The following is a 26,163-nucleotide window of genomic DNA, read 5'->3' as shown; positions in this document are numbered from 1 at the left end:
AAAGTCAAACAGGTCAGAACTTACTTTGCTTCAGTGGTTCCTCCGTTGGGACACTAAGAAACAACTTGTGAAAGTGCATATTGGCCTTGTACTACAATGAGAACAAAATACAAGCATCACCACTCTCACTTTCTTGTGAAACATCACAAATTCAACTTCAACAACAAATTTTCCCTCCCTTAATAGTATCTTTAGGAATTCCTTCTCACCGATCTTACAGTCTCTGACACAAGCCTTCGGTAAAACACAGTGAAAGTCTGGGTACACAGTTTCATTTTCTAACAAGTTTAATGCTTTGCTGGTTGGATATAATGATTCAGCTGCTGGTCATCCTACTGCTGAGGTAACAAGGCTGGACAAGGATGTCCCTGATAAGAAATGGGATGAAATTCTAAGGAATCTCATTAGGGAACGTACTGGATCCCAGGTACTAAAGGTACCAGTGAGTACTCTCAGAAGAGTACAGTGGTTCAAAGCTTTGTAGTCAGGTAAACCTGAGCTGAAGTCTTGGCTGTAGTGGCTCTAGCTCTTGGTGTGTGACCATGGCTTAGTCACTTAATCTCCCTGGGCCTTGGTTTCCTCTTCTGTACCAGAGGGCAAGAACAGTACCTGCCTCAAGGGATGCCATAAGGCTTAAATGGGATAATACACATAAAGGACCTATAGTCTAAGGCAACATATGGCCAATCTTCCTACTGTATTATTGTGAAGGCATTTCCTTAGCCAGTGACAGGAGTAGGATGCAGTAGTAGGCTACTGTCAAGACAAGTAGGATTTCATACAAAGACTTCACTATCCAGGACAGCAGAAGGCCCAAGACGGTGAAAGCTGTAAGTCACTTCATCTTCAAGGGATCTGTTTTCACAACTGTGACAATAACAATGGATAGCCAGCAATTTACAGCTTGTAAAACACTTTCACCTGCATCATATAGCTATTAAGAGGTGGAACTGTTAGCTGGATGTGGTGGCATGTGCTTGTAGTCCTAGCTACTCGGGAGGCTGAGGCAGGAGGATCTCTTGAGCCCAGGAGTTCAAGCCTGCAGTGAGCTATGGGGTAGAAATCTATCCTCCTTCCACAGGATCAATCTGCCTCATAGGATGCTCCTGAAGAAAAATTCTTATAAGGAGAATGGGTAGGAGGCCCTGGATGGCTTATCATCCAAACCAAGAGTGGTCTCAATGGCAAAACTGGCCCTGTTTTGCCATAAAGAACTACAGACCAGGTCATCAAGACGATAGATGGTCCCTGCAAGTCAACTATTTTATAGATAAACACCTTATAGAAAGGTACCTTGATTAAAGCTAGGTGTTCTATGGCTTCACTGAGCTTTTGTTTTCAATGGCTACAGTGAGCAGTGGTTGCACGCTTGATTTAAAATATGCTAGGCCATAAACTTCAAAAATGTCAACGTAATAAACGGCAAAAAAGGTAGTGGGGCTGCTTTCAATTAAACGGGACATAACAGGCTGAGTGTGGTGGCTCATGCTCGTAATCGCAGCATTTTGGGATGCAGAGGTGGGTGGATCGCCTGAGGCCAGGAGTTTGAGATGAGCCTGCCTAATACGGCAACACCCTGTCTGTACTAAAAATACAAAAATTCGCTGGGTGTGGTGGTGCACATCTGTAATCCCAGCTACTCAGATGGTTGAGTCATGAGAATAACTTGAAGCCGGGAGGTGGAGGTTGCAGTGAGCCGAGATCGTGGCACTGCACTCCAGTCTGGGCAACAGAGCAAGACTCTGTCTCGAAAAAAAAACAAAAGAAAAGACATAGCAATTACATGCAGTATGTGACTCTTGATTGGATCCTGGAGAGGAAGAAAACACCTTTAAAAAGGATATTTATTACTGGGATTACTATGGAAATTCAAAAGTGAATTTTATATTAATAATATTTTAATACATTTCATATTTAAATTTCTTGGGTGTGCTGATGGTTTTTGGTTTAGCTCTTAGGAAACACATATTCACGTATTTAGAGGGGTGAAGAATGAAGAAAAACCCCAAACTCCTGGCCCCAGTACATGCATCACACTCTCTGATGACATAGAACTAGGCTTTGTTTCCTATCTGGGTGTATTTTAAATCAGAACCAAAATTAGATCTGGAGAAGAATCCTGACCCTGTTCAAAGGTCTAACTCCTCTGTGTGCAGTTGGCTGGCTTACTACTATTCAGGCAGGTGCCTTATCAGACTCTTCAATTTCAGTACAAGGATGTCACAACTCCCCTTGTCCTGCTAATTATTGGATAAGCACATGACTTTGTGTTGGTCCCTGATCTCTGGGTATCTGTCAGAGTTCGAGGCCACAGCATGGAACTCACCACCATGCAATGTGCTGAAAAGTGAGTTGTGGAATATAATGTTGATGAAAAATGGACTGGAGGAACTGCTGCTGCCTGTTTGTTCTTCTAAATTCTCTAAACGCTATGCCTATATTAGTCTTGACCAGCAGGAAGGTGCATACTTGGGTTCCTTCTTGTCACTGGCTTCAATAGTCCTGTCACCCTCTAAGACAATACAAATTCCATTCTCAAATTACCTGGCTGGAAGATGAAGACTTTTTTCTTTCAGTCTTAGGGTCATTTTTGCTTTCTGTTTTACAGTCGTTCTTATCACTTGCTAAAGAGGCACCATCAAAACTGGATTTTGACCTAAAGAAAGAAAGTCCAGGGTGTCTATAAGATAATTTTTTTTTTTTTGAGACGGTTTTGCTCTGTTGCCCAGGCTGAAGTGCAGCAGCATGATCACGGTTCACTGCAACCTCCCCGTCCAGGACTCAAGCGTCAGCCTCCTGAGTAGCTGGGACTACAGGTGCGTGCCACCACGTCCAGCTCATTTTTTTGTAGAGATGGGGTTTCACCATGTTGCCCAGGCTGGTCTTGAACTCCCGGACTTAAGCAATCTACCCGCCTCGGCTTCCCAAAGTGGTGGGATTACAGGCATGAGTCACCACACCTGGCCTATGAGATACATTTTTCATTAATTTATTGTAATAAATCTTGATTATTACACTATCTTCTAAGAAAACCTGACATTTGTTTTTCTTTTCTGGATATCAAAAATCATTCATGATACTCTGAGAGCATTTACACAGCACATACTTTAGGACACTGGAATGATTTCATCAGGCTGTAATCAAAAACTGTAGAAATAGTAAATTACAAAGGGTGAAATAACAAATTGTGAAAATAATTACATCATTTTAAAACTATTTTAATCAGTACTTAAAAAGGAGTACTTGAGGCAAATTACTAAATAGTATTGTGGCTATAGTTCAATCAAAGAATATTTTTGTTTCAGAATTCCACTAATATTTAACAAGTATTAATTGAGTGGGGCATTGTGTTAAATGTCTTGGGGCCCATAAAACAGTTTGTATCCTTAAGGCGTCTGTGTACGCATGCATCAAACACTTTTTTTAAAAGGCAGTACATGATTTAGCACCAAAAAAAAAAAAATACATATTATAGGAGTTAGGAGAAGGTATGGAGCCAATAAGTCTAATAGGAGGTAAGAGAAGAGGAAAACAGGCTGGGCACAGTGGCTCATGCCTGTAATCATAGCACTTTGGGAGGCCAAGGTGGGCGGACCACCTAAGGTCGGGAGTTTGAGACCGGCCTGGCCAACATAGCGAAATCCCATCTCTACTAAAAATACAAAAATTAGCCGGGCATGATGGTGGGCGCCTGTATTCCCAGCTACTCGGGAGGCTGAGGTGGGAGAATTGCTTGAACCCGGGAGGCAGAGGTTGCAGTGAGCTGATATTGCACCACTGCACTCCAGCCTGGGGGACAGAGCAAGAATCTGTCTCAAAAAAATAAAAAGTTAAATTTAAAAAAGTAAGTAAATAAAGAGAAGAGGAAAACAGTAGAATAATGTGGGCTTAAAATGCTGGGCCTAACAGGGTAAGCAAGAATTGGGTATGAGGAAAAGAGACAAAACATCCCAGAGTGGGAATACAATAAAAGTGAAATCAGAATTAAAAAAATGAAACCACAAAACATGTTTGAAGCCAAGTCTTCCTTTTTCCTGTTAAGGACACAGGTCAGAGCTCCAGAGTTTCCTTCTAAGACGATTCTAGTCCTGGTTTTCCATTTTAGTAGATGTGTACATTTGTACGTATCTTCAACCCTACGGCTAACAGCAGTCATTTCAAAGTAGAATGCATGGAAGATTTTTGGAGTTACATATATGAATAAGTTTTACGATTATGAAGTTGCTTTAATGTTTATTGGGAGGAAATGGCACATAAAATCCATGATTTCACAATATTATTCCTTAAAATGAGGTTCAGTTAAAAAAAAATTGGTTCAAAGTGGATTTAAGAACAATCTGAAGTAATTCAGGTGGTACATGGGTGTCACAGAGAAACAGAAAGGAATGAAGTTAGAGAATTATGCTCTGGTTTTCTCAGCTGTGAAAAGATGGACTATATGATGTCCCAGGCCTCTTCTAGCCACTACAGTGTATGATTCCACAATGCTGAAGTCACAGGGCAAATACCCCTCAGCAGTTCAAGGTAAATGAATTTAATTTCAGATACAGGCCATTGAAGCTATTCACAGACATAAATTCCCTGGGAATTCTAGGGATTACATTTTTTTGGAAGCTATGAAAAAACATTTGTTCTCTATTTGAAAATAAAATTATCTGTACAAATGTCAACTTGCCTTTTATTTATACTATTCACAGATTTGAATTCATCACCTCTACTGATTCACATTAATAAATGTTAATGGAATGGGCAAGGAAATGATCCGACTGTTTGAAGATCCATGGACTGCAAGCAAATATGACAAGTAGGGTGGCTCTACCCTTGATAATTTCAAAAGGCACAAGCGATAAGGGGGTTCATCTGCATGACACTGGCTCCTGCGGACAGGGTATGTATGTATACAATATGGATTTCTTTGGGTCTTTTCAACCCTGTTATTCTCAATTCCTACAGGTGACAAGAAGCCCAGTGCAAAATGAAAATGTGGAGTCCTTTATATAAAAATTATTAATTAATAAAAACAAAATATTTATTTACAAATAAAATAAAAACAAGTAAAAATTATTAATTAATAATTTTTATATAGAGACAAAGTCTCACACTATTGCTGAGGCTGGAGTGGCACAATCTTGGCTTACTGCAACCTCCACTCCCTGGGTTCAAGCGATTCTCCTGCCTCAGCCTCTTGAGTGCATGTACTACCACACCCGGCTAATTTTTTATTTTTAGTAGATACAGGGTTTCACCGTGTTAGCCAGGCTGGTCTCAAACTCCTGACCTCAAGTTATCCATCCACCTTAGCCTCTCAAAGTGCTGGGATTACAGGTGTCAGCCACCATGCCCAGCTCCCTTACATAAAAATTATTAAGCATTTCTGGATAGCAAGAGGGGAACATTAAACCAAGTGTGGGCCCTTTCCAGTTGCACACGGACCACAAGCCCATGAAGTTTAGCAAGCATGCCCTGTGAGAGTGTATTATCATTACTGAAGCCTGGGGAAGTTGGAGTAAAACCAACAGTGTTTTTAAGGTGCCTGCTGTAGTCAGCCAACAGTGGTAAAAGACGTGAGAAATAATGTGCCTTGTGCCTTTGTGAAGAGAAGCATTAGGTGAGGCTTTGAGGGGAAACAACTAGAGGAAAAAAAAAATTGCTAAAGTGAGATGCTGGCCAGGCACAGTGGCCCATGCCTGTAATCCCAGCACTTTGGGAGGTTGAGGCCAGTGGATCACCTGAGGTCAGGAGTTCAAGACCAACCTGGTCAACATGGTGAAACCCTGTCTCTACTAAAAGTACAAAAATTAGGTGGGCATGGTGATGCATGCCTGTAGTCCCAGCTACTGGGGTGGCTGAGGGAGGAGAATAGCTTGAACCTGGGAGGTGGAGGTTGCCGTGAGCTGAGAATGTGCCACTGCACTCCAGCCTGGATGACAGAGCGAGACTCTGACTGAAAAAAAAAAAAGTGAGATGCCACAAAACAGCATGCAGGAAGGATGGAAAGATAATTGGGAATTAGAGTCAGAAGAGGAAAATTTCGGGAAGAGTTAAGACTTACTCTTGGTCCTGAATGAAGCATAGATTTGGAGAGAAGATATGGGCTGGGAAGCCAGGAAGGAAGCAAAAAGTGGAGTTAATAATCTTTTAGCAGAGACCAAAAGAAGTAGAAGGTAGCAGTTCTAAAAGTTCTAATAATGGCGAAGGACAACAATGATTTCTGTACTCAGTTTAGATAAACTGCACTCACCCATCACACACTATTGGTTTAACCGCTATCTTTTAAGTGCCCCAAAGCCAGCCCCACGACCAAACCAGCCCTCCCTCTTAGTCTGTCACAGGAAACTGGTGGCCTGTTGGGTCCCTGGGATGGGGATTCTTTTCCTCGGCTTTTTTCATGGCCCCCAGGAAAGTGAGACACCAGGTGTGCACACCCAAGGCTGGGCAGACACTCCAACCTGGCCAGCCTTCCCAGCTTTCTTTCTTTTTTTTTTTTTTTGTGTGTCCACTCTTTTTTTTTTTTTCACTGTTTTTTTTTTTTATTATTATACTTTAGGTTTTAGGGTACATGTGCACAATGTGCAGGTTTGTTACATATGTATCCATGTGCCATGTTGTTTTGCTGCACCCATTAACTCGTCATTTAGCATTAGGTATATCTCCTAATGCTGTCCCTCCCTCCTCCCCCCACCCCACCCAGCTTTCTAAACATATGCCTGAGAGGGGGCCACCCTGGCCTCATCACTTAGCAAAATCAGCACTTTCAGAAAGGTGCGGATGCTCTGCTGAAGGTTGGGGCAGGAGGGAGAAAAAGATGCTGCCTGGGTATCAAGGAAAAATGATCATGCTTTCTCAGGAGTATTATTTGTCTATAGTATTAATAAATCCTCACTCTTAACAAAAAACCCCTGCTTCTCCTGTAACGCCCTCTCCCCAAAAGACAAAAGAGAACAAAGAGAGTCAACGGAGGACTTACCGTAGGCTAATGATTTTCTTCTGGTCTGGGGAGTCGGCCTCCACAGATGGGGGAGGGGATTGGGCTGTTGGCGACCTGCAGGCTTTCTTTTTCTCCTCCACACCATTCTCAGCCTCTGAGCTGAAGAAGATAGGAAAACACTTCACTTTAGACATTCAGAGAGAGGTAGCTGGAAGGAAAATGATGAAGTAACCTGGTTTTCTAGAGAGTGGAATGATTTTCATTCCTCACTGATAGGGTAGTGAACTTTGACAGAGAGGCCCTTTCCCAATCTCCATTCTAACCCGTTGCCTGGTGTCCCAACAGCAGTAGCTGCAGGTTGCATGTGTTTCACTTGTAAATGCCAGACTGTGTGGACTTGCTGGCTCCCAGGTCTGTGCTGCCCAGCTCTGCTCTGCATGGGCTGTGCTGGGGCAGCAGATCACCTGGAGGCTGGGAGGGCCCTGCACACACGCACACGCACAGGCACACACGCTCATGTGTGGCCTCGTGCAGGTGTGAGCCTTCCTGCTGGTAACCCCCACCCCTTTTGTTTGCATTTCTCTTATATCACTTACATGTTTAACCAAGCAGTTCCCTAAGCAATTTACAGTCTCTAATCTTTACAACCACCCAGACTAGGTAGGAATTACTACCCTCATTTTATAGCTGAGGAATCTGAGGCTCTTGCTATCTTGCCTAAGTTCACAGAGCTAGCATCTATCTTACTTGAGATTCAAACTTAGTATGTCTGTCCACAAAGCCTTTGTGTTCTCTCTCTCCATCCATCCCCCCATCCACCTACTCATCCATTTATGCCCATAATTAACTCTTCAGTGTGAGAGCTCCAGGGCGGGGTGGGAATCTTACTCATCTTTGTCTTAACCATGGGGTCTAGGATAGTGTTGACCTACAGTCATGATCAATAGGCTTTGGAAAAACTAGGTCTGACCTTGCTAAAAGAGAAGGTGGAAGGGAGTAGAGGGGAAGGTGAGTCAAGAAGGTTTGTGCATAGAACCAACAAACAGAGGACAACCAGCATGGGGGATGCAGAAGTGAGTTCCCTCAGTCTGCCGGTGAAGATCTCTTGGGAAGCAAGGGAAACCACTTCCAATGGGAAAGTGGGAAAGGAAGGGATGTTGAAGGAAGAATATCAAATGTTATTTATGGATCAGAACTTCTTTGGTGTGTCAGCTCAGTAAAACACAAACGATAGATACTTCTGAGGATGTGAGGACTCCATGGAGACTGAGCCTAAAGAAAGACATGTTAAGATGGCATTGCTATGAGAGATTAGCTAATCTTCACTTTCATTTACCACCTATTTGGTATTCTCACCTGCGTATGACTGTGCAGGCAGGAAATGCCACTGGATAGTTTAAGCTGTGTGGTTGCTTTGCTGATCACTTTTCACAGCATATGAAAATTACAGCCTAGGCGAGGAGTCCTATTGTAGTGTCAGAATCAAGGCCAGTATATCTGACAAGGGTATCTAACTAATAACCCCCACAAATGGTTGATGCTCTTTTTTTTTTGACATGGAGTTTCACTCTGGTTGCCCAGGCTGGAGTGCAATGGCACGATCTCGGCTCACTGCAACCGCTGCCTCCTGGGTTCAAGAGATTCTCCTGCCTCAGCCTCCCGAGTAGCTGGGATTACAGGCGCACGCCACCATGCCTGGCTAATTTTTGTATTTTTAGTAGAGACGGGGTTTTGCCATGTTGGCCAGGCTGGTCTCGCACTCCGGACCTCAGGTGATCCGCCCACCTTGGCCTCCCAAAGTGCTGGGATTACAGGCGTGAGCCACTGCACCCGGCCAGATGGTTGACGCTCTTAATTTTGTGGTAAGCATTTCTCTTTTCCTAGTAGATACATATCTGAGGACAGAGGTCCAACCTTCTATTTCTTCAATTCTTCTCAAAGTACATAAAACAGTTACATACATTAAAAGGGCTCAGTCCATAACAGAATTGCATTATGTGACAAAGGTACATGGAAGGCCAAGGCCTTGAAATATTATTAGGAAAACCCTGTTTTGGTTTAAAATAATAATTGGACTTTATTAAACTTAGCACCAAGTTTAATTTGTGGACTCAAAGAATTTTAGAATAGTTAAGAGGCCTTAAAGCCCACCTCTGCCTTTTTTTGCTTCCCCCAAGACACACACACATTATCTCTTTTCTTCAATGGATTCAGGCAGAAATCTACTTGAGAAGCCCTCTTTAAGTAGAGACTGGGTATAGAACTTCAATAATCCATCTCAACATTTATTCAGATATTTACTGGATTTTATGCAGGATCAGACGAAGACTTAGAGGGAGAGCCGGAGCTGTCCTATACAGCATCTTTGTGTACAGACAGCCACTCTGCAAAAGGTGCTCCTGGCAGAGATAAGGTGTTCCTTGCTCTGGGCAGAAACGGCCCAGCACCGAGGTCAGAAGGCAGCAAAACTGAGGCTAGATTTCAGCCCCTCTTTGACCCTGACCCATCTTGGTCAGGCATTTGTGTGCAGTGCAGGTGACTTAAGTGCTTAACCACATAAGGTGGTCCTGTTTCGGGACCCCTAGCTTAGCACTGAAAAGATTACAGTGCATGCCTCTATATTGTCCTACTCAAACAATGTCTTTCAAGGATGGAACATACAGTGTACTCACAGTAGCTTTTTTCTACATACTCTCCACTTCACTTCTCCTTCAACTTGTGTCTTGTCTTCAGCACTTGTTCTCTCCTTGAAGGCCCTAGCCAGGGGACGCATCCTCCACACTGCTTAAAAGTCTCTATGCTGCCTGCTGATTTTATAACTCACTAGGCATCCAATTAATTAATACCTTGTACTGGTACCTTTTCTCCCAAAAATCTTAGTTATCCAGCACTAGACTAAGTTCCTTAAAGGCAGGGAATGTCTGTTTTTTTTCCCATAGCACTCAGCTCAGCATTTGCTCACAGTGGTCATTTAGACGTTGAATGAGATGGATTAATTATGTAGTATCTCAAAGAGGAAGTGAAATTCATCTATGGGTCAATTCGATCTTAGGTTTTTGCTTAAAGACGCTGCAGGCTCAAGCAAGTTAATTCCTCACACAGGCAAGATTATTCCTGCAAGCGTCCCTTCCCTTGGAGGTCTTGTCAGCAGCAGACTGAAACTATGTAGAATTCAAGCAGCAGAGGCTAGCGTGTGTTTGAGTGAGCAGTGTGGGAGGGGAAATGGAATGCTTCCTCAAGGCCTTTCGGAAACTTTTAAGTTACCGTCAATGAAGCCGAACCAGGCCGCTTAGTAACTTTAAAGTTTCGGTCAACGAAGCTGAACAGGTTTCATTTAAATCATGAAAATAAGGAAATCAGTTTTTATTTATTTTTTAACCGGAAGACAAAGCCCTGTTACGGACTTTGACTTAAAGAGTCAACTGAAAAAACAAACCAAAAAACCAGTCCTCCTTTTTCAACAAATATTTACTGGACTCGTCCCTGCTGTCAAGGTGCTCAGAGCTTTGTAGGTGAGACAGGTAAGTGAGCTGGCAGGTGTAAGTATCCACAGAAGCAGTAGAAAATGCTGGAGACACAGGACCAACCTTCACTTGGCCTTGGCAGGTTATTTCTCCTCCCATCTCCAACCCATTTTAAGCATCAGTTACGGTCCCTGCCTGAAAGGTTTTTAGTTGAAATTTCAAAGCAGTGAGACAGTCATGCTTATAACAACTAAACCTGACTTCACCTATTAGGGGACAGCATTTTTATTTTTATTTACTTATTGTTTTGAGATGGAGTTTCACTCTGTCGCCCAGACTGGAGTGCAATGGCACGATCTCGGCTCACTGCAACCTCCGCCTCCCAGGCTCAAGCGATTCTCCTGCCTCAGCCTCCCGATCAGCTGTGACTATAAGCACCTGCCACCACGCCTGGCTAATTTTTGTATTTTTAGTAGAGACGGGGTTTTGCTATGTTGGCCAGGCTGGTCTTGAACTCCTGGCCTCAAGTGATCCACCCGCTTCGGCCTCCCAAAGTGCTGGGATTACAAAGCATAAACCACCACGCCTGCCAGGGAACAGCATTTTTATTACTGGCTAGAAAAATCTTGTTTCAATAAAACACTGCCACACACTGTTACACAATTTATAAATACAAAAACAGGTTGTACAATCCCTATCAGTGATCTAATATTTGTCACTTCCCAGACCTCATTAGTTTGATGATGACTTAAATTTGGATTTCACAATTTTTCAGAATTAGAACTCTTATGTGGAGTCAAGTATCATTCCTGCTGGAGATAGTCTCTGTGAGTTTCAGCTAAACTCAATACGCCTTTCTCTTGTCACATCACTGGCCCTTTGCGGCTCCTGCTGGAAATGTATTGTATTCAGGCACTTCATATGCAAGTCGAAGTAAATAAGTAGCTGAGGGTAGAAGCTATGATTAAGCTGTGTCTCAGGTGAAGGAAAACAAGTGTTTCACTGTGGTTCAGTCCAAGAAGGTGTGTTCCCTTCTAATTACAGTGATGAGTCCCTGTATTTGAGTCTATCTACATGTTAATCTAAGCTAAAGGCATAAAAAAAAATCACTAAGCTTCCTTATGGTAGGAGAAGTAGGGGTAGTTTTACATCTACTATTATTTTTTAAAAAGTCTCTGATCATTTTAAAGCCACAGTCTTGATCAACAAAGGTTTAGAAGTGTCTTGAAGATAGGATATGTTTCATCAGAGGGTCTTCATAGAATAAATTCCTGGCAATGGGATTGTTGTGGTCATGGGTGGGTCTGTGAAAGTAGAGTGTTCCTGAAACTCTGTAGTGAAAACCATGTTGGCACCTGGATTCACCAAGATCTGGGGCCTCATAGACACTTGTTTTTGGAGTGCTGCCTATTCAGTGGCTCCGTGGCTGGCAGACACAGGCCACAATACTTGGGAAGCAAAGAGTTGGGCTATAGAGATGGAAGAGGGCTGGACAGCAGCCATAGTACAAATAAAGAGAGGCCTCACAGTGACCAAAAGAAGGAAATAGAATGGAGTGTGGAAGTGCAGGAGTGAGCAATGGAGACAGGGTGGCTGGGAAACCCTTTAGCTTTTCCAATTTCATAAACGCAGAATCCCCCAAATTAGATTTTCACAAGTCAAGAAGAATGATCTTCCATTTACAATTCTGATACATGTATTTTTGTTTGGACAACTATAAATTTCATTTATCTATCTATATATTTCTGAATAGGCACTATAAGCATAAGTATAAAATTTAAAAGTTACAAATGGAAAAACAAATTTTCTTTTTACCCCTGTTTCACGGTGACCCAGTTTCTCTCCACAAAGGCACCTACTCTTCCAAGCAACTTGTGTGTCCTTCCTGGGAGAGACTGTGCACATGTAAACATGTGCATTTTTGAACCACAAATGATAGACAGCATGCTATTCTACACCTTGCTTTTTTTTTTTTTTTTTACTTATTGTATCTTGGTGTTCTTTCAGTACCCATAGATCTTCCTCATACTTTTTAATGACTGCATAAAGTTCCATTGTAAGGATGAACTGTTATTTAACCAGTTCCTTACTGATGGGGCATGTAGGTGTATTTCAGTCTTTTGCAAATACTAACAACATTGCAACAAATGTCCTTATATGTTTACTACATGTGTGAATAATTTTCTGGAAATGGAACCACTGCGTCAAAAGGTATATGATAGAAAAAATGTTATAGCTATTGCCAAATTGCCCTCAGTAGACATTTTGTGATGCACACCCAAATATTCAACAGTGTTTATATCTTCTCACTAATAAAGTGTTAGCCTTAAAAATATATATACTTTGAAGTACCTAGCATAATAGCTGGCACACAAAATAACAATCATCATTTTAATCATGACTAGTGCTAAACTTTTTGATCTTTGCAAATGTGAAAGGTTAAAAAATATTCCACTACAGCTTCATTTGCATTTTCCTCCTAAGAGTAAAGCTGAGTATATTTCCCTATATCTAAGCGCTTATTAAAATTTTTCTTGTTTTGTGAATTAGCTGTTTATATGTACATTTTGCCAATTTATCTAGTGGGTTGTTGATTGAAACATTTAGTATAAACAATTCTTATCATAATTGCATCACAGATTCCTAGTAACATCCTACAGTTGACTTTTAAAATAGATAATCTTAAACATTTAGAAAGTTAAGTGGAAGCCAGGTATGGTGGCATGTGCCTATAGTTCCAGCTACTCTGGAGGCTAATGTGGGAGGATGGATTGAGGCCAGGAGTTTGAAACCAGCTTGGGCAACACAGAGAGACCCCATCTCAAAAAAAAGTTAAGTGGATATTAGCGGTTGGCATGACATTAAAATAAAACATTAATGACAAACTAGTTTTGTTGTTGATAGATTTATTAGCAGATAGATAAAAGGAGTGTCAAAAATACAGTATTCTCTAATTTCAGCAAAACCTTCAATGAAATGTGACAGGCTTTCAGTTCAGGATAGAGAATGGGAGCACAAATGTTTGCTTCTCCTTTCTTTCTAAGGCCTTTAAAATGAATATCTACAAAAGAAGTGATAATCCTGCTACAATAATGGAGGGAAACCATCAACAGAAGACTGATTTCTGAAACTTGCTGAAATACGGAAAAACGGAAAGCAGAAAGTAAAGTACAATATTTACTCATGCAGCAAAGCAAAGGAAGCCATAGTCTTGAATATGGGCATCAACGGGGGATAAGAAAACACCGACACGTTTGTCAGAAGTCCAGTGAGGTGTTATAGGAGGAGTGGGTGAGAAGTTTCCGAAAACACTAGATTTAATTAAAGACGTGGCTGTGAAATCTTGACACTTCCTCCTCACTCTCCCTGGCTCAGACCCAAATTACAGGCAGTTAAGAGGGAAAAGCATCAGAGGGGTCACTGCTAAAATAACTGAACAACTTGGGTGCAGGAAACTGTGGTAACTAGTTATATATAACCGTGGCAGCTAGTTATATATAACCGTGGTAGCTAGTTACGGAGCCCCAGAGTAAATCCTCATCCTTCCATTTTGAATATGGTAGTCCCAGGAAAAGTGCCAACTCCCTATCCATGAACTTACAAAGATGAGGAGCAGCTACTCCAGTCCCTTACTATTTTTTCTCTAGTCCCTCATTCTTTTTTTTTTTTTTTTTTTTTTTGAGATGGAGCCTCACTCTGTCGCTCAGGCTGGAGTGCAGTGCAGTAACGCAATCTTGGCTCACTGCAACCTCTGCCTCCCAGGTTCAAGTGATTCTCTTGTCTCAGCCTCCTGAGTAGCTGGGATTACAGGCACATAACACCATGACTGGCTAATTTTTATATTTTTCTTAGAGACAGGGTTTCACCATGTTGGCCAGGCTGGTCTTGAACTCCTGACCTCAAGTGATCTGCCTGCCTTTACCTCTCAAAGTGCTGAGATTATAGGCACAAGCCACTGTGCCCGGCCCAGTCCCTCATTCTTAAATATGAAATAACAACCAAGGATTGCCATTTCTTTGAAGAAAACTTGAAGTCTGAAAGAAAAGACCAAGATGAACCAACAAGAAAGTAAAGTCCCAGGGAAACTGGCTTTAGTGAACAGATGAAAACAAAAGACAAATATGCAAACAAGAAAAACAAAATCTAAATCCTACGAATTAATATCTTCAGAGAAAGAAGGTAGCACCCATGAAAGAGAATTACAATGTTATGGAGAAGGAAACCCTACTTATCCCCCAATTTTTTCAGAGTTCAAATCCTTGCAATAGCCTATCAGGCACTTCAGGACCTGACCCACACACCTCCCCTGATCCTCTCTTCTCCTTCCTTCACCCCAGTCCAGTCCCACTCCAAGCCCCCATGAGAAACCTGTGCCCTAGTGTTCCCTCTGCCTGGGATGCTATACCCCAGTTAGCCAAGTGACTCTCTCCCTTTAAGCTTTAACTTGAATGTCACCTTCTCAATGAGATATATATATATACATATACATACACATATACATATATGTAATTTTTGTCCCCCGAGACGGAGTCTTGCTGTGTTGCCCAGGCTGGAGTGCAGTGGTGCAATCTTGGCTCACTGCAACCTCTGCCTCCCAGGTTCAAGTGATTCTTCTGCCTCAGTCTCCTGAGTAGCTGGGATTACAGGCACATGTCACCATGCCTGGTTAATTTTTGTATTTTTAGAGGCGGGGTTTCGCTATGTTGGCCAGGCTGGTCTCAAACTCCTGAGCTCAGGTGATCTACCCGCCTGGGCCTCCCAAAGTGCTGGGATTACAGGCGTGAGCCACAATCCCTGGCCAAGACCTGTATATTTAACCAAAGGAGATAAAGCATTAAGGGACCAAAGTAAGATAGCATCAAGATACCAAAATTCAAAAACAGAACAGGTATGAGAGGGAAAAACACGACATGTGTCAGCCAGGTACTTCTTTTTTTTTTTTTTTTTTTGAGACGGAGTCTCACACTGTTGCCCCGGCTGGAGTGCAGTGGTGCGATCTCGGCTCACTGCAAGCTCCACCTCCCAGGTTCACGCCATTCTCTCACCTCAGCCTCCCAAGTGCTGGGACTACAGGAGCCTGCCACCATGCCCCGCTAATTTTTTGTATTTTTAGTAGAGATGGGGTTTCACTGTGTTAGCCAGGATGGTCTTGATCTCCTGACCTTGTGATCTGCCCACCTCGGCCTCCCAAAGTGCTGGGATTACAGGTGTGAGCCACTGTGCCCGGCCTCAGCCAGGTACTTCTATATCAAATGGACAGGCATTCTAAACTGAAAAAGAGAGAAGACATTATTAAAGAAAAAACAAAGGGGTAGGTAAAATGGCAGCGGTTACTAATTTCTTACCCTAAAAAGTGGGGAGTCAAAGTGATTTCATTAGAAATTTAGGTTGCTGTATTACTTAAAAGAGGCAATAGACAAATGCATGAAAATAGGAACTAGAAAGATACGCCTGTTTAAACTTAGGAAGAGAGGGAAGCAGGGAGTTAGTATAAGGGAGTTGATTCTTTTCCATCAAAACAGGAAGTTGAGAGATAAGGTTTAATACTGATAAACAAAAAGAGCAAGATACACACATTTTTACAGATAATGAAGTAACCACTACACTAAAACTGGGTACAGTTAGAAGTGGTAGACTGGGTGTGGTGGCTCACTCCTGTAATCCAGCATTTTGGGAGGCTGAGGTGGGAGGATCACTTGAGCCTCAGAGTTTGACACCAGCCTGGACAACATAGGGAGACCCCATCTCTACAAAAAAACAAAAGAAAATTAGCTGGGTATGGTGGTGTGCACCTGTGGTTCCAGCTACTCAGGAGGCTGAGGTGGGAGGATACTTGAGCTCAGGGGTTCGAGGCTGCAGTGAGCTGTGATTGTGCCACTGCACTTTACCCTGGGTAACAGAGTGAGACCCTGTCTCAACAACAAAAAAAGTGGTAGCTACTGAGGGGGCAGATAGGGGATGGGAGAGGTGGGATTGAGATCATTATACAATTTTAATGAATTACATTATTTTGGTAAGCATTGAAACAGTTTTAAAAGTTTTATTCATATCCTTGTAGCAAAGATGTAAGATACAGAGTGGATAATAAAAATCAGTGGATTTACTATCTTCAAATGTTTGAGCTCTTACTATGTGTAAACGCTAATACCAGATTTTATGTTCTCAAAGGATTTAGGCTTTATTGGGAAATTAAGTTTAGTACATAAATACAGAACAATACATGTCGTAAAGGATATTGTGTCATAAAGAAGGTGTCTAAGGAATTCAGAAACCTCTTCTAATTGTAAAGAGGAGACTCAGAGAAGTTGTGTGGAAGAAATAAGCATGACACCCTTGTGTATAGGGAGGGCGCTATGTCTTTTCTAGTTAAGTAGAAAAATATTATAGCTGTCAGAAATAGATTTCAGTACGAGAAACTAGAAATGTAAATTATATTTCTATTTGTTATATAAAACAGTAAAAATAAAACAGTCCTTTGGATTGGAGAAATCAAAAGTTTCATTACTGCATCACAGCCGTCGGTGCCACCTCTCTGCCCAAAGAAACGCTGTAGTTATACAATGATTATTGTGGAAGGATTGAGATTTGAGCTGGATACATGCAATTTGGACTCAGAGATGCCATAAGGTCATGAGAAACACAAGGAAAGGCAGAAGCACAATATGCAGACATGGAAAAGTCACTCTCACAAGGAAATCCAGCATTTTTTTTTTTTTCTGAAGTGCAGGCAGCAGAAAGAAGCAGAATTAAGTTGTGAAGTTTGACTCCTAATGAGGGAAGGCTACTTTTAGACTTCATTTGACTGGTGGTAGGTATTAATTGAAGATTTTTAAAGAGAAGGAATAAAATGACAAGATATTAAATGCCCGCCTTTTATACATCATGGACCTGACGAGCTATGGGCTTCTGGAGGACTATATTCCTATTTGTACGAGAACAAGGGAGGGTGGAAGCTGGAGACAAGAGAAAACAGAAAGGCAGGTAGGGAGTGAATCTGAAGGCAAGAAGCAGACACTGCACTGGGGGGAAAATCCAGAGATAACATTGGAATGATTAGGGAGAGCACGCAATGGAGAGGAACATCCAAGAACACCAAGGTTATCTGGGGGATGGAGAGGATGGCATTGCCACTAACAGTTACGGGGAACACAAGAGAAATTGTAGTTTGGTGGGAAGGATTTTGTAAATTTAGTTTTAGACACAATAGACGTATATTGATAGCAGGTAAAAAACTGTATCTAAAAAAACCAAAAGAGCCCCAAATAGGTCAACAATAAAAAGAATATCAGATTTTGCAGAGGAGGGGTTCCGCCAGTTTGGAAACTAATTCCATTGAGTCTCCAGCACACTGCTGTAGCAAAAATGAATACCTAAACACCAGCAGCAATAGCAGGGCTAGAGAAATGGTTCAGCAGAGGCCACCATCTGGCTCCAGTAACCTCTTTAATATGATCTCAAAGAAGACCCCTCTGTTCTCATGAAAGTGGACAAGTCATTGTCCCATGAACAATCATGTGCTTCATTCCTGCCTCTATATCTACTCCTAATTCTGTTTTCCTAAAATATTATGTCTCTTTGAAAGCCTAAGGCAACTCATATAACTCCAAAAAGCAATTAATTGTTAAGATTCTGATTTTGGAGAGACAGAAACCCAACTCAAACTAGCTTATGATTTTTTTAAAAAAGCAACCAAACAGCCCCCAAGGGCTTTTGTCACTGCTTTAAGACGAAGTCAACAGTAGACAGTGGGTGCAGCTGCAGTGATTTCCCTTCCACCCTTGGAACGCACAGCAATGACCTCTAGGATCTTCCTCTCCAAGATTCTGGGACATCAATGTGCAATTCATCCTCCTGAGACACGGCCTCCATTATGTCATGCCACTGCTCCAGGGTCAACAATGGCTTTCTATTGAGTTCCAGATCGAGGCATCTGGACATGAACCAAGATCCTCCAGTTTTGCAATCTCCCTCTGCTTTTCAAAAGGAATTCTCTGTTCCAGCCATGTTGGTCGCCTTACCTTGGCTGCACTTAGATCATGTTCTGTCCTTCCTCTATGTGTTGATTCTCAGTTCTCTGCTCCCTCCTCTCTACACACAGGAACCCATCATACCAGACTCTGAACAAATCCAGTTACATTCCCACTTTGATACTGGCCTCCATCTCTTTATTATCAATAATATAAGAAATTGTGAAATTAATACTTATTGCCTAGACATCTATTTGCAATACAGGAAAACAATTAGCTTTTTAAAAAGGGCTTGGGCTTAAATTTTATCTCAAAACCTACCTCATGAACTCCTTCCCAAGTGTGGTTGACAAGTTTTGGAAGAGGGGGCGGGAGCAAGAGAAAAAGGCCAGTCTTTTCATTTTCCCCACTGCTGAATTGGCATTGTGTGCAAACTTATTTTTTCAAACTGATTATTAGTTAGATGAGTAATAATTTGAAACCATATGGAAACTTGAAAAGACTGTTTTCATCAAACTAACTTCACAGCAGTAGCATTTTGAGGCCAAGCACAGTTGGAAAATAACAAAGTAAATTATAAAATGCAGCAAGGAGGTAGCAATGGACTTTTCTAGTTTCCAGCCAAGGAAAATTGATGCTGCTGATAGTGAATTCTCTTTTGCTATTTACAGCCTCAGTGCATGAACGCTATTTTGCACTGCATAATAAACTTCCTAAAAACATATACTGAAATATCTCCTCCAAACTAGACTACAACCTTTTTAGGGGCAGGGACTTTAAGCATTTTTTTGAATTTCTGTCTTCATTCCTTTTTTTTTTTTTTCCAAGATGGAGAAGATGGAGTCTTGCTCTGTTGCCCAGGCTAGAGTGCAGTGGCGTGATCTTGGCTCATTGCAACCTCCACCTCCTGGGTTCAAGCAATTCTCCTGCCTCAGCCTCCTAAGTAGCTGGGATTACAGGCATGTGCCATCACGCCCAGTTAATTTTTGTATTTTTAATGAAGACAGAATTTCACCATGTTGGCCAGGCTGGTCTCGAACTCCTGACCTCAGGTGATCCACCCACCTTGGCCTCATATCTTCATTCCTTTTTGGAGCTCTTCTCCACCAATAATTGGATGTCACAATGAGCCACTTTTCATATACCTAAGATATATTAGAGGACATCTATTTGATTAAGGTTTTTTTGTTCTGAAGACTGTGTTTAGGTAAGAACTAGTTTTTAACTAGAATGAAAAGATTACCCAAACAAAAAGATAGAAATGCAAAAGAATAGGGCATAAAGTCCAGAAAAACATACTTAGAGAAAATGAAATTTTTCATTACTTAGTGAGATCTATCATAAAGGGAACCAATTTGGAACCTCATTTTAAAGGAACAGAAGATCAAAGAGAGAACAAAACTGTGAGGATGAGAACTTCAGGCAAGAGTCATAAAAGGTTCTACTACTAGTATACAGAGGAGGAGAAAGGAAAGAACTGACATATATCAGGAATGCCAAGGAGAAGTGGTGTCTGTAGTACGAGAACTGCCAGGAGAGTGGAGTGATAAGGAATAGAGTGGCTGAGGGGCTAGACTTACTGATGGACGGATAAGGGTGCTTCTGAATTTAGGAGGGAATAAAAGGCCCTGCCGTGGTTTCCTGAGATGTGACAGTTTATGAACCTGATACTCAGGAGAAAATTATTGTCTATTTTTTGATAGATGGGTATTGCAACAGAGTAATGTCAGGGAAACCAGGTGCTATGGTCTGAATGTTTGTGTCCACCAAATATTTACATGTTGAAATTCTAACCCCCAAGGTGAAGGCATTACGATGTGGGGCTTTTGGGAGGTGATTAGATTATGAGGGTAGAGCCCTCATGAATGGGATTAATGCCCTTGTAAGGAGCTCATTAGTCCTTTCCACCACATGAGGATCCAACAAAATACAGCCATCCATGAAACAGCAAATGCACCCTCACCAGATACTGAATTTGTTGATGACTTGATCTTGAACTTCCAGCCTCCAAAACCATGAGAAATAAATTTCTGTTGTTTACAAGAATGTCAGTCCATTTGCATTGCTATAGAGAAATACCGAAGACTGGGTAATTTATAAAGAAAAGAGGTTTAATTGGTTCACAGTTCTGCAGGCTGTCTAGGAAGCATAGTGCTGGCATCTGCTTCTGGTCAGGGCCTCAGGGAGCTTACAATCATGGTGGAAGGCGAAGGCGGGGCAGGCACGTCCCATGGTGAGAGTGGGAGCAAGAGAGAGAGAAAGGGAAGTCCAAGACTCTTTCAAAAAACCAGATCTCATATTAACTGAGTGAGAACTCACTCATCACTAAGGGGATGGTGCGAACCCATTTGAGAAGGATCCACTGCTGTGATCCAATCATCTTCTACCAGGTCCCACCTCTGACACTGGGAATCACATTGGAACATGAGATTTGGAGGGGACAAATATCCAAACCATATCGTTCTGCCCCTGGCCCCCCACATCTTGTCCTCACATTGCTAAATACAATCATACTTTCCCCAAAGTCCCCAAAAGTCTTAACTTGTTCCAGCATCAAGTCTAAAGTCCTAAGTCTCATAAAAGACTCATCTCCTACCACCGATGGGCCTGTAAAATAAAAAAAGTTATTTACTTCCAAGATACTTCCAAGATACAATGGTGGTACAGGCACTGGATAAACATTCCCATTCCAGAAAGGAGAAGTCGGCCAAAAGAAAGGGGAAGTAGGCCCCACACAGGTCTGAAATCCAGCAAGGCAGTCATTAAGTCGTAAAGCTCCAAAACAATCTCTTTTGAGATTGTTTACACCATGCTTCCTGTATAACCTGCAGAACTGTGAACCAATTAAACCTCTTTTCTTTATAAATCACCCAGTGTCAGGTATTCTTTCATAGCAATGCAAATGGACTAACATACTTGTAAACAACAGAAATTTGTTTCTCATGGTTTTGGAGGCTGGAAGTTCAAGATCAAGTTATGGAGCTCACTGGTGCAAGGAGTGGGCTCCCAAGGCCTCGGACAGTTCTGCCTCTGTGGCTTTGCAGGGTGCAGCCTCGCTGGCTGCTCTCACAGGTTGGAGTTGAGCGCCTGTGGGTTTTCCAGATGTAGGATGCAAGCTGCCAGAGGCTCTACCATTCTGGGGTCTGGAGGACAGTGGCCCCCTTCCTACAGTTCCACTAGGCAGTGCCCTGGTGGGCACTCTGTGTGGGGGTACAACCCCATATTTCCCCTCAGCACTGCCCTAGTAGAGTTTTTGTGTTGGCTACACTGTGCGACAGGCTTCTGCCTGGGCATGTAGGCTTTCTGAAATATCCTCTGAAATCTAGGTGGAAGTTGTCAAGACTTCTTCACTCTTGCATTCTGTGTGTCTGCAGGATTAGCACCACATGGAAGCCACCAAGGCTTACAGCTTGCACCCTATGGAGTGGCAGCCCGAGCTGTACCTGGGCCCCTTTGAGCTGAGGCTAGAGCCAGACTGGCCGGGATAGAGGGAGCAAAAATTTTTTTTTTTTACAGCAGGCTGAATGGACTGACACCGGTTTTAGAGGTTCTCTTCTAGGACAGACAATGAATGAGGGCCAGGTGACAGGTGAGAAAGGAAATGGGAGGAGTCACAAATGATAACCCAGAGTGAGGCATTGCTAGTAAACTTCACAGCAGAATGTTTCATTATGTTAATACAAACTCCCCTTGAATTACCCTTCAAATCTCTTGTCTGACCTTACAAAAATTATGTTTATGCTAATATGCTAATAAATTTTATCCAGAGAGAGAGACAGAGAATATATTATGCTAGAAATACATGTATTTGGTCAGAAGAGAATTTTTTACCTGTTAATAGTGCAATAACCTTTTAGGTTAAAATAGACGAAAACCAGGGCCATTAGAAGCTGACTTAGAAGAGAGAAATGTTTGCTTTTGTTTTGAGGCATCCCTCTCCACCCCCGTGGAGACAAGCTGTACTCCTCTGGCCCTCAGCTAAGCCCCTGAAAGAAGAGCTGCCTCTTGCCATCCTGGCATCTATGATAACTACAGCTCTGTCTTTCCTCTTATACCCTTCATTTCCTGTAACTCTGTCTTCTGTTTCATGTAGGAGGAAAAAAAAAAAAACAGAGATCAAAAGCCAGAGAGAGCTTAAAGACCAAGTACATGGGCATTGTAGCAGAGTTAAAAGTTACTACGGGAGTCAAAATAGTTCCAGAAACCTGTCCCTTTGTTTCTCCCTCACTCAAACTCTGCATTGCTACTTCCTCAGCCTCCTGTGTTCTGATCTTACAGTGCAGAGCCGCACACATATGAGGACAGAGTAGGGTGTTCACACGATGTGACATACAGGACTCTCCCAGAGGCCAGGTTTGGGTTTCATGCCATATCCCACCAGGTGAATCAACATGGGCATCAGCAGCACACGTGAACGTTCTCTTTGCTTAAATGCCAAGTATTATTAAAGTTCAGGGTTCTTTTTCTAAAGAAAATCAATGGGACTCAACTTCTAGAGAAGAAAGACATTGTCACTTTAAAAAAGTGGAATATATGTATGTATTGGTGAAAGCAGTTTTATGTAAAAGGCTTTGGTTTAACCAAAACACTCTCATATTAGACACACATAAGGAAAAAGAAGTTCATGATATCCCATGGCAAAAAATAAGAGAGTATAGTTTTAGTATTTCAAATTGTGAGGTTTCAAAGGTGTTAATCTACCTAAGAATGTAAATGTCTCTTATCTGTATTTGGCTTTCCCTAGAAGTTATCCATGTGGTTTGTCATGTTAGTGTCAACAATATAGAATTATTCCATGTTGTTATTATGTAAAAATATACGATTTTAATTATTATAAGTATCAAGATATGAAATAATTGTGGAACTAGTGATAGCTCCTCGCTGCTGTTAAAATGTTTACCCCAATATTTTAAATATAACTAACTTTTATGGGATAGAAGAATTAGATTGAATATAATTTGTACATGACAGTACCTCTTTCAAGGAAATAAGCAGTGGATCTAAAAGATTTTAATTTTATATTTGACATCTTTACTTACTGTCCTTAATTTCTCCCACCACAAATATGCGTTTTCTCTCTCTGGACTTTAAATGCATCGCTTTGGAAAACACATTTCTGCCTCTTCCCTCTTCCTTGCCACTCCTTTCTACTGGATTTCCCAGATGACTTTATATTTGCATGGTGCTTAGCCATTCAAAAAGCATTCATACCCATGACACCATGATACCACACTAACCCTGACGCAGGCATGTAAGACAGGTGTGTTAGACAGGTGTTTGAGGCAGGCATGTAAGACAGGTGTTATCCACGTTTCACAAATAAGGAAACAAAAATGAGTTCGTTGAGGGCCCACACAACTCCAATCTTGGTGACTGAAGCCTCTATTACTCTCATACTATGACTAGCCTTCTCTTTCCAAGCCCAGTCAGACACCAAGAACTGTAGACTTTACCTCCTTAATATTTTCCAGTTAAGTCCCCTCTTTTTCTTTCCCTCATTCAGTTGGCTTAGCTAGGGTCCTTAATGCCTCCTGCCTGGACCACTATACCTCCCTACCTCATTTGAGTTATGCGTGACCCCTCCTCCTTCCATCTATATGGAAGATCACTGTGCTCTGTGATCTTTGTAAAGCCCAAATATGATCATATCATTCCTTCTCCTCCTTTAAAACCCCTTTGGTTCTCCATTGCCTACAGGATAAAGCTGAAGATGAGTACAGAAAACAGGTCTGCAATGTGAAGCCTCCCTTTCTGGCTTTGAACCTCTTGTCATTGCTGCCCCCAAGCACCCTCCTCCTGGGCTGCCATGCCTTCTCTGTGGTCCCTTGCAAGCACTGTTTATCTTTCAAGATTTAGCTCTTGATGGGGTCACCTCCTACCTGGCAACTTCCCCAACCCCCTCTAGGTCCTAAGGACTGACCTCTTCTTCTTTGTGCTCCTTTCCAGTGCCCTGTGACTGTCATGGCAACGTATCACTTTAGTATGTGGTTTATTTAAAAATTATAAATGGGGTCAGGTGCTGTGGCTCACACCTATAATCCCAGCACTTTGAGAAGCTGAGGCTGGTGGGTTACTTGAGGTCAGGAGTTTGAGACCAGCCTGGTCAGTGAAACCCTTTCTCTACTAAAAATACAAAAATTAGCTGGGTGTGGTAGTGCATGCCTGTAATCCCACCTACTTGGGAGGCTGAGGCAGAAGAATTGCTTGAACCTGGGAGGCGGAGGTTGCAGTAAGCTGAGATCATGCCACACTGTGCTCCAACCTGGGTAACAGAGTGAGACTCTTTTTCAAAAAAAAAAAAAAAAAAAAAAAATTATAAATGGGCTGTTTACTTGTCTTTGCCCTGCTTTGACCATATGCCTCTGGAGGGCAGGATCCTGGTCTTTTCACATCTCTGTATCCCCACAAAGGGGTTCAATTCATTTACCTTAAGGACTTCATGTTCCTTAAATCAGCTGTAAAGGCCAGGTTTTCTGATTTCTTTCTTTTTTTTTTTTGAGACAGTCTTGCTCTGTCGCCCAGGCTGGAGTGCAGTGGCACGATTTTGGCTCACCGCAAGCTGCGCCTCCCGGGTTCACGCCATTCTCCTGCCTCAGCCTCCTGAGTAGCTGGGACTACAGGCGCCCGCCACCACGCCTGGCTAATTTTTTGTATTTTTTTAGTAGAGACGGGGTTTCACCGTGTTATCCAAGATGGTCTCAATCACCTGACCTCATGATCTGCCCGCCTTGGCCCCCCAAAGTGCTGGGATTATAGGCGTGAGCCACCGCGCCCGGCCTAGGCTTTCTGATTTCTAGCCCAGGGCCCATTCTGGCTATACCAGACAGCATAAATAGCAATAGGAATGGATGTACTTCACTTGGAATTCCTGGGCTTGGGAAGACTGGCATGGGAAAGGCCAGGAGTTTTCTGCTGGGGTTTGGATCCTCTTCTGGAACAACCCCCCATAGTTCAGTAGACTAAACTACTGAGGGTGCTTTTGGTGAGGCAACCACCTGCCCTTCCAGTTCCTTCAGACAAAGATTAGACAGATGGATCCTGTGAAGGTTATGGCTAAAGAAGGAACATTTCCATCGAGGAAGCTTTACCATTTCTTCCCACTAAACTAGGTGAAAGGTAGTGGAGTCTGCCTAGTTACTGAGGCCAAATGATCTCATAACTACTGCTGGGAGTGGCCGACATGCCTTAGTTTGCTTTACTTTGCTAGAGTTTAAAGGGCAATGCTTAGATATTAGATTCCAAGAAACGGAAAGGAAACGGGATTGCTTTCCTTCATTTTATGCCTTCTTGGAAATGAAGAAGTTTCCAGGAGAAGAATCTGTATTCCATGGTCTGTGGCTTCCTAAGAGTAGCTCAAGTCCCAGTTTCTGGGAGTGGCATCTTCATAAGGATGTTTATCATATTTCAGTGTCTTAGTAAGGGCCCCAGTTTCCTCGCCTCCACACCAGATCCTCCTCCCACAGCCTGCATCACAGAGCTGCTCTCCGTGACACCTTACTCAAATTGAGAACACACAGGTTTTTTTTTTTTTTTTAATTTTTAAAAGCTTGGGGAATGTATGCATTTTCTACATGACCAATGAAGCTAGGCATTGTTGATAAGAGAAGCAGTGAATGTTTTAAAATCAGTCACGGTTACTGCTGGATTTTATTAGAAACACTCAGACTGGTCTAGTTTTAGGGGGTTAATATGAAATTTATAGCACAGCTGAGTAAATAAGGGTATCTACTTATTTTCAGAAATGATTTTTGAAGTTTAAACCACTTGCTATGAACATTTTATAACATATAAAACATGTACAAAA

General features: G+C 42.2%; 1 protein-coding gene across 5 annotated transcripts in view; it reads right to left on the bottom strand.

The window, feature by feature from the left end:
- Positions 1-26,163, bottom strand: part of GRAMD2B (GRAM domain containing 2B) — a 71,213-nt gene that overhangs the window by 21,867 nt on the left and 23,183 nt on the right. For 3 of the 5 annotated variants that reach the window (XM_030818389.1, XM_003259897.4, XM_030818392.1), the window contains exons 2-4: positions 6,968-7,087; positions 2,545-2,656; positions 25-91 (exon numbers count right to left, since the gene is read on the bottom strand). In XM_030818389.1, coding sequence (XP_030674249.1) covers positions 25-91; positions 2,545-2,656; positions 6,968-7,087 — 299 coding nt within the window. Of the gene's footprint in view, positions 1-24; positions 92-2,544; positions 2,657-6,052; positions 6,096-6,967; positions 7,088-26,163 lie in introns of all 5 variants that reach the window. The other 2 variants (XM_003259899.4, XM_030818383.1) reach the window with 1 other exon arrangement.

Source organism: Nomascus leucogenys, chromosome 2 (genome assembly GCF_006542625.1).
Source record: "Nomascus leucogenys isolate Asia chromosome 2, Asia_NLE_v1, whole genome shotgun sequence".
Classification (NCBI taxonomy): domain Eukaryota; kingdom Metazoa; phylum Chordata; class Mammalia; order Primates; family Hylobatidae; genus Nomascus; species Nomascus leucogenys.
The sequence above is the reverse complement of the archived record's forward strand: the minus strand, read 5'-3'. Positions and strand labels throughout refer to the sequence as shown.